Source organism: Gopherus evgoodei, chromosome 10 (genome assembly GCF_007399415.2).
Source record: "Gopherus evgoodei ecotype Sinaloan lineage chromosome 10, rGopEvg1_v1.p, whole genome shotgun sequence".
In the NCBI taxonomy this organism is placed as follows: Eukaryota; Metazoa; Chordata; order Testudines; family Testudinidae; genus Gopherus; species Gopherus evgoodei.
In genome coordinates this window covers 41,618,383-41,627,542 of record NC_044331.1, presented here as the reverse complement: position 1 = coordinate 41,627,542, position 9,160 = coordinate 41,618,383, and the positions used below count along the sequence as shown (strand labels likewise).

At 45.2% G+C, this 9,160-nt stretch overlaps 1 protein-coding gene across 1 annotated transcript; it reads right to left on the bottom strand.

Moving 5' to 3' along the window:
- Positions 1–3,244: 3,244 nt before the first annotated feature.
- PCLAF (PCNA clamp associated factor) lies at positions 3,245–8,920 on the bottom strand. The gene is made up of 4 exons (XM_030579005.1): positions 8,736–8,920; positions 8,557–8,634; positions 7,751–7,919; positions 3,245–3,736 (listed from the first exon to the last, which is right to left on the bottom strand). Exons 1-4 carry the CDS (start codon positions 8,785–8,787, stop codon positions 3,673–3,675), a joined length of 363 nt encoding a protein of 120 aa, XP_030434865.1. The 5' UTR covers positions 8,788–8,920; the 3' UTR covers positions 3,245–3,672.
- Positions 8,921–9,160: the final 240 nt, after the last annotated feature.

The window sequence follows — 9,160 nt, the reverse complement described above, 5'->3', positions numbered from 1 at the left end:
TGCTTCTTGTTTATGTCATCACCTGTTGTCAGTGTCACAAAATATTTACGTGCCAGACGTGCTAAAGATTCATATGTCCCTTAATGCCTCAACCACCATCCCAGGGAACATGGGTCCATTCTGATGACGGGTTCTGTTCAATAACAATCCAAAGCAGTGTGAATTGACACATGTTCATTTTTATTATCTTAGTCAGACACCACCAGCAGAAGATTTTCATTTTTGGAGGTTCAGGTTCCATAGTTTCCGCATCAGAGTGTTGCTCTTTTAAGATTTCTGAAAGCATGCTCCACACCTCATCCCTTTCAGATTTTGGAAAGCACTTCAGATTCCTAAACCTTGGGTCAAGTGCAGGGCCGCCCAGAGGATTCAGGGGGCCTGGAGCAAAGCAATTTCGGGGGCCCCTTCCATAAAAAAAGCTACAATACTATAGAATACTATATTCTCATGGGGGGCCCTTTGGGGCCTGGGGCAAATTGCCAACTTGCCCCCTCCCTCCGGGCAGCCCTGGTCGAGTGCTGTAGCTATCTTTAGAAATCTCACATTGGTACTTTTTTTGCATTTTGCCAAATCTGCAGCAAAAATGTTCTTAAAATGAACATGTGCTAGGTCATCATCAGAGACTGCTATAACATGAAACAGATGGCAGAATGCAGGTAAAACAGAGGAGGGGATATACAATTCTCCCACAAAGAGTTCAGTCCCAAATTTAATTAACACATTTTTTTAACGATCATCATCAACATGCAAGCATGTCCTCTGGAACGTGGCTGAAGCATGAATGGTTAGTATAACTGGCATGTAAATACCTTGCACTGCTGACTACAACAGTGTCATGCAAATACCTGTTCTCACTTTCTGGTGACATTGTAAATAAGAAGGCAGCAGCATTAGCTCCTGTAAATGTAAACAAACTTGTTTGTCTTAGTGATTAACTGAACAAGTAGAAATGAGGCTCTGAAGTTTTACATTTTGTTTTTGAGTGCAGTTATGAAAAAAAATCTGCATTTTTAAGTTGCACTTTCACAACAAAGATTGCACTACAGAACTTGTACCAGGTGAATTGAAAGATACTATTTTTACAGTGCAAATATTAATCAGAAATATACACTGATTTCAATTACAACGCAACATACAGGAAAATGTAAAAAGCATCCAAAATATTTAATAAATTTCAATTGGTATTCTATTGTTTAACAGTGCAATTTAATCAGTTTTATCTTTAATCGCAATTACTTTTTTAGTTAACTGATTAATCAACAATCCTACTTAGAACTATAACGATGTTGTTTGCTTTTCTTCCTAATATTGATTAGTTTTGGCTTTACTATCTATGTACAAAATGTGATGTTAGAATTGCAGTTACTGCCATTTGGTGTTTAGTTTCTAGTATTGAGATTTTAAACTGATATGTAAAAGAGCAGTTTGCATTGAACTGTGTGTTTACACTGTATAAAGGTAGCCTAAAAGGTTTAAGTTGGCTTCTTTACCTTAGGGCTTTCTTACATCAGGATAGAACAGCATAGCTATAACACACCTGTCAATTTCCCTACATCTTATATACATAATAAAGAGGATGAGATTTATTTTGGACTTTAGAGCTCAAAGGGCAATATTAGTTGATCAGCGGCCTGCTGTTAAACCTGTTTTGGTCAATATATTCATCATGCAGACATGGGGAGATTGTTTTTTTTTAAACCACCATTTGTAATGATCTTTAGTTAGGCACACCACTTAGTAGTTTGTGTGAACATGCCTTGGCGCAGTACAGAAATATTTAAGTATAGAACTCTCTTCAGCTGCTCATCGTGTTTATATTAGAGCAGCAGTGTTGTGTTAAAACATGTGTATAGCCTAACAAAGGATAAGATGTTAAAGAAACTCTTGTTCACTTTCAGATTAGTCAGTCAAGTGATCACTAGCTTATTCCCATCCTAACTACTGCCACAAAAAATGTAGTGATCCTTTTATTAAAAACATACAGAAAAAACAGTTAAAATGTAAATATTAAATAAAGCTTTCATTTTAACAATATCCCTTATTACCGTTGCCTGTAGAATGTTTTTAGGGAAAACCCCATTTGATATTTCAGACATACTAATTGACCTTGATGGAGGGAAAGAGGAAAAAGTTAGCTGAGATAGGCTGGAGCTGTTGTTACGGGAGTCTGATCCTGAAGGCAAAACACAACAACACACACAGAAAGAGGACAAAAGAATAGTAGAGTTAAAAATACACACGTTGCCTCTGGTCCTGACTCACTTGCAATCTCACTATTGAAGAGGCACAGGCACAGCACACAATCTGATTAGTCACTTTAAGACCTGGTACTTATACCAGTATCTATCTGTTTAAGGTATTGCTTTTAGCTGCCTCACAGCAGTGTTTTAAAAGGTACAGGCTTGGCCAGCTATGCTAGACAGAGAAGAAAATAAAGAAATAAAGATATGGAAGAAAAGTGATACAAGAGAGGGAGTTACAGCAGACTCAAATGTTTAGGATTTGTTGAAGACAGTGGAGATGGCAATATCGCTGGTTCCTTCTCTGGCCTGGTCTAGCCAGGACACCTTTCAGGATCAGGACAATGAAGACCCAGTGTCATGATGGATCCTGGAGTCTCAGGAGACAGTGGGGGTGACAGCCATAATAGTTAATCTTATTCCTTCCAGTGCATACACCCTCTGCCCCCATTGAGTGTGTCTCAACGTATCCAGGAAGAGGTGACAGCCTCACTCCATTAGCCACTCAAAATACATGTTGTTGATTTCAACTGTTTCCTTCCCTTTCTAGGATCTTTCAGCTTGTCTTAACACATAACTTTACCAGGAGCCTCAAAGACCCTTTGACTGGTATAAACTAGATTGTTTTTTAAAGAGTGCTGTTTGTCTCCAACTGCAGCTGACTTTTTACAAACAATTTTTATTTACCAGTGGAGTTGGACTTATCTTGGAAAGTCAGACTACAAGCTTCACAAAACAGCACCTACCAGCTTCAACTGCATGAGAGCCTCACTGGGCTAGGTTCTGCGGAGTACAATAGTCAGCTCACCCATCTCTATTTACATATGTAGTGTGCTGTCTACTATGCACTGAGTTATTTCAGCATGATTGTTCAAGTGCCTCTCTTCTATGAAGTGTTTTGGACCCCTCTCAGAGAAGTGTAAGTGTATTTTCAATCTCTGCCCTCAGTATCCTGAGAGGGCAAGGTCGGGCACTTCAGATTTCAATGAAGATACCAATTCAGATTTCTTTGTAGAATACTTCCATTTAATAGAAAAAAAAATCACACTGCCTTTTAGGCAGTAAAGCACAAATATGGCACCAGTTTTCAACAACATAAGCAGCACACTACAGTGGAATCATTAGGGAAGCCAAAAAAGCCATTTTAAGCAAGATGATAAAAAGGACTACTTAAACAGTGCTTTATAATGAATGCTAAGCTTCAAGAGATATATATTAATTTTACGAGAAACTTCCTTGCAATCACTCAAACTTTTGAAGTACTTCTGAGGATGATTGAGTAAAAAGCCTAATGTTACTTTATTTAAAGTTCTGTACAATAACTAAACAAAAAAGCCATCAGGAATGTAAAAAAAGATATATACAAAATGTACAAGAAAGCCCAACTCAAGTATAAGAAATGCACAGTCAGTAAGAAAGAGGCAGGACAGAATCACATTTGCTCATCTTCAGAGGATGCACCATCTTCTGTGGGATCTGGAGTCAAGGGACGAGCTCTGTAGGAATAGGAGAGAATTTTAACTTTCAAATGTGACTGACAAATATGCTGGTTGAGAGGTTCTTCTAACCATGCTCTTCAGGGAGCCTCTGACATACAAGATTAAGAAATGTAGACTACTAGAATAAGTGGCCCTTAACAGATCTCAGTATTCTTTTGTACACTGATGAAATATAGTAAGGAACCCTCAAATCAATATACAGTAGTCAACTCACTCTTCAGCAAAACAGCCAAAAGGTAAAAGCCACTTTAACTCACGTATAGAGTTCCTAAGAAGCCTTTCCCCTTTGGAAGCTCACTCAAGTGCAGTGGATTTTATGCTGCATTAGGTACCCACCTGAGAACCCTTCCTTGATGGAAGGAATTGGTTCAGCCACCTTTCTTTCTTTATCTAAAGGTGACCACACACCCACCTTCCATAGCTTCTGTGGAGCTGAGAGGCTCTGAGCATAGTAAACAAGTCGGGGAAGGCGGCCAGCATGGGGCACTAGAAGAAAACGGTGTGTGACTAGATCAGGTGTGGGCAAACTTCTTGGCCCAGGGGCCATATCTGGGTATAGAAATTGTAGGGTGGGCCATGAATGCTCACAAAATTGGGTTTGAGGTATGGGAAGGGGAAGGGATGAGGGCTCTGGCTGGGGGTGTGGGCTCTGAGGTGGGGCCAGAAATGAAGAGTTCAGGGTGCAAGAGGGGGCTCCTGGCTGGATCAGGAGGTATGGGGGGTGTGGGTGAGGGGTCCAGCTGGGGGTACAGGATCTGGGGTGGGGCTGAGGGGCTTGGGGTGCAGGAAGGTGATCCAGGATGAGACAGAGGGGTTTGGAGGGTGGGAAGGGGGTTGGGGCAGCATAGGAGCAGGAGGGGGGACATGCCACTTTTTCCGAGAGCCACACTGGAGCACCAGAGCGGAGCAAGCCCCCTGACCCCACTCCCCAGTGGGAGCCCACCCCTGGACTAAAACAACTCTTGCTTCACTGAAGGGTAAAACTGCAGCAGAGCATCCAGGTGAAGAGGTAAAAACAAGAACACACTAGTCATTATCTTAAGACGACAGGGCTTTGGAGCTGGACCAAAAAGTAACTATCTATAGCAAAGATTTTCAGCTTGCCCTTCCCATACTGCCAAATAGTCTTGGTGTGAAGAGGCTGAGAACCATTTGTCTACTCTACAGCATACTTCTATCCCTACACAAAAGTATGGGGTGGATTGCAGGGAGATAAAACAGTAGAATGGTGAAGGATCCCTTAAGTCATCCTTAAAGGACTCAGGTTAAAGCCTTTCCTGTTAGGAGTCTAAGGATTCCCAACAAGACCCAAGACGTAGCGTCTGCACCTAGCCCACTTCCCCCTAGATCTCCAAGGGGAAATAAAGAACCCCCTTCACAGAGTTAAACATCACACAGCCTCTTATTTTAGTAAGCCTAAAAATAAGAGTTCTGTAGTCAGCTGAAATGTGAACTAGCTAAGGCAGAGGCACAGCACTTCAGGTTCTGAAATACAAAATATGCAGTCTCCACAGATCAGAGTTACACCAAGTTAGAATAGCAAAAGACTACAGATTAAGGATGTTCAGAGCAAAGAATTTACCTAAGCATCTTATTGCTAGTTCATCGGTCTTCAGCTGCCTCCGGAAGACTGAGTGGATTCAAAGGTCAAATTTTATCACAGGAAACTGATAGCCTTTCTAGATTAAGCCAGAAAGAGTTGGCTGCACCCTTATTAAAAGGTGCCATGGGCTGCTAGACTTTCCCTTCTGGAGGCCACGATCTTAGCCCTTCAGTGACTATTTGCTCCTTGAATAGTGAGCAATTTTCACTTTCATAGCTATATAGTTCTAAACATACTGCAGTTACCAGTATGTAGAAAGTTTCCCCTCTTTGCTACTTTACATATGCATATCTCCAGTAGAACCTCAGAGTTATGAACTGACCAGTCAACCACACACCTCACTCGGAACCAGAAGTACACAATCAGGCAGCAGCAGAGACCAAAAAAAAGTAAATACAGTACTGTGTTAAACGTAAACTATTAAAAAAATTAAGGGAAAGCAACATCTTTCTTCTGCATAGTCAAGTTGCAAAGCTGTATTAAGTCAATATTCAGTTGTATGTTTTTGAAAGAAAAAACACAACGTTTTGTTCAGTTCATAACTCTTAAATGTTCCAGACAACCTCCATTCCCAAAGTGTTCGTAACTCTGAGGTACTACTGTACTGCTGAAGGGAGCAGTATCAGCAAAAGCAGAGGCAGGGCACAATTCTTGTAAGATAAGGAGAGTAATCATTTATACAAGACGGGAATTGTTGGCTTCGCAAGAAGCATTTGCTACTCCAAGCCCTGAACCTTGCTTTCTGGTAACATTTTCCCATTGGAAAGGCAATCTGAGGACAGCACTAACATTTCTCAGACATCCATCTCAAGATGGGCCAAAGATGCCAGTCCAAGTATTTTATCCAGACAGCCATGGTGCATCCAGCCACCAACGTTTAAACAATGGCAAAAACCTGTTCATCAAAAGGAAGTACAACTTTAAAGAATACTGTGCAGTTTACTGTAATCTATTTACCTTTACCCTGCCCCGAAAACAACAGAAGCGTATGAGACGCAACACAAGGCTAACCCTACCTTCCTTACTGTGGCCTAAATAATGCACAAATTGCCCAACTAATTCAGGTAAGTGTTCCAATGAGTGAGTCATTTCAAATAAAAAGAAGATTTCTTGCACATGCCCTACTTCCTGTCTTGATTACTGCAGTCCCGGCCTCTTCTTCCCAACTTGCTTCCCTTCAGTCCATTTGAAATAATTGCTACAAATCTCCCATCACATACCCCTTTGAGTCTAATGTCTATACTGCATTTTGTTTAAGTTTCTTGTCTAGGCATTCAACTCTGCCCATCTACTGAATCTGCTCCAATCATATGCCACAGTGTCTGCTTCTTTCACAGCCAACCTCAGGTCACTTCCAAGTTCAGAAGTCTGCTTTGTTGTCTAGTCTAAGCCTTTAATAGAGTTAGATATTACACCCATTGAGGCACTTTCTAGAGTCTTTCAATAGATTAGGTCAGCGGTTCTCCAACTTTTGTACTGGTGACCCCTTTCAAATACCAAGCCTCTGAGAGAAACCCCCCCTTATAAATATATTAAAAAGTGTTTTTCATTTAACACCATTATAAATGCTGGAGGCAAAACAGGGTCTGGGTTGGTGGCTGACAGCTTGTGTCCCCCCCCTCCCCAGTAATACCCCTGAGGGGGTCGTGAGGTTCCCAACCCCCAGTTTAAGAACCCCTGGATTAGGATGACAGGAGTAAGAGACTGGCTCACTTCAGTGATATTTGTCTGTGACAACTGTTCATCGAACAGAAGTGTGCGCCCTTCTCCATCAGATAACATTGTTTTAAGATGTCAGAATCACAGGGGCCAGTAGAAAAGAGAACTCTCTTGCATTTCTTTGTTCAGTGAGTTAGACGTTTGTTGCTTTTGGGAAGTTTCAAGTTTGCATGTTTATACCAGGTACGCAGATCAGATAAAGTCTGAGTAGGGTGACCCTACATCCCATTTTGGCCAGGACAGTCCCGTTTTTAACCACTCGTCCTGACTTTTTTGGCAAGAGCAAATGGGACACATGCCCACTTTTGTCAAAAAAGCAGAGGCTGGAGGAATGGGCGGGGGGGGGAGAAGAAGAAAAGGCAGGACTCAAGCAAGCAGTGATGCCAGCTCCAGCTTCACGCAGTGGGCAGGCAGGGCTCAGGCGAGCAGCTACATCAGCCCCATGTTGTGCGGGAGCACCGTGGGAGAGCAACTGGGGACAATTCTGGGGGAAAATGGCTCAGTCTAGCCCCACATGGTGTCCTGTTTTCCCTCTGGGAAATATGGACTTCCTAACTATGAGGGAGAAGTCATGTCCTTCATGCTGACATCTTTGATGCCAAAGTACTCAGTTGAGAACAAAAATTAAAAGATATGATTTGTTGATTTTGTACTTTCTCCTCCATAACCCAACAGAAATGAATCCTTACTTCTTAGTAAGCCTTCCTATTCCACTGCTTCCTGCCTCTTCATCATCAGGCATCTGGTTCTCTTTCTCTGCATGTCTTGAGGACTGTCTGAAGAATTCGCCAATCCCTTTTTGCCAGGTTGGTGTTGGTCTCACACATACTGGATTTCCACCAGCATACTTGCTTTCAACTACAAAGGAAATGAGTTTATCAAGCTAGCCATTGAGACAACATGCTCAGCAATCCTGGACACATCTCCTAGTTCAATGAGAAAACAGAATAAATGGCTCACCATAAACTCCTTAAACACATCACTAACTGATGTTTCGCTGCAGCTCCATATCATCACATCCCATCTACAGACTAACTTCTGGGCAAATAGTTCTCAGCCAGAAGCAAGTTTTGCAGGCTGAATTAGGTCCCGTCTTTGCAGCAAAGTATCAAATGCTTCCGTGGAGAAGGCCCAAGCCCGTGGTTCGTTAGGGTCCATGGGCGATTAACACCGCTGCCCTCACTGCACAGCCGGTCTCACACGAGTGTCTGTGAGAAGCCTTGGGCAGCTGCTATCGCTCCCTAGCGTGTCTCTATCCCCGTGTCCCTGCTCGGAGGGGCCGTCACGGGCCGCACCGCCGGGGGCTGCGTGCCCAGCCCGGCGCAGGCTCGCGGAGCTGCTCGGGACAGAGAAGCGGGGGCGGCTCCAGGCTGCAACCCGCCGCGTGACCCGGTCCCCGCGGCCCCGCCATGACGAGTGGCCAGTGGGCCCGGGCCCGAGGAGCTGCGAGGCCAGCGGCAGCCGCCGCCCCGCGATCCCCCAGCCCGGCACTCACCTTTCTTGGCAGGCGGCGAAGCGCCCGCGTTGGCGCTGCTGGAGCCCAGCGCTTTCCGGGGAGCCCGGGCGGCGACCACTGCAAGGGGAGGGAGCGGTTAGTGCCCGGCCGGGGAGCGCTCGGCCCCAGCCCCCCGAGGCCTGGGCGGCCCCCGCCCCCCCACCTGCTCCCGCCCGCACCTTTCCGGTAGGCCCCGCCGGCCCCGCCGCAATCTGCCTTGGTCCGCACCATGCTGAGGGGAGGGGGAGCTCGGCCCGCGCGCTGCCTGCAGCGGACAGAGCGGGAAAGAGCCCGCGCTCGCCCGCCCCGCCGGTCCCACACAGCTTTTCCCGCGCGCGCCCCGCGGCGCGCTCCTATTGGCCGGGAACGGAACCGGAACCGACGACTCAGTGGTTCTCTGCGGCAGGCGTGGGCGGGGACTCTCCCTCCTGAGGCGGGAGCTGTGATGAGCTCGTCAGTGCTCGCCCGGCCCTTCTCCCACTTAGCAAAGCCCGCGCCCTTCCCTGGAGCAGGAGCGACCAGACCAGCGGCGGCTGCCCGGCCCAGACACGTGTCTGGGCCGGGGAGTAAAGTCCAGCTGGCTGGTATTGGCCTTTATGGCACC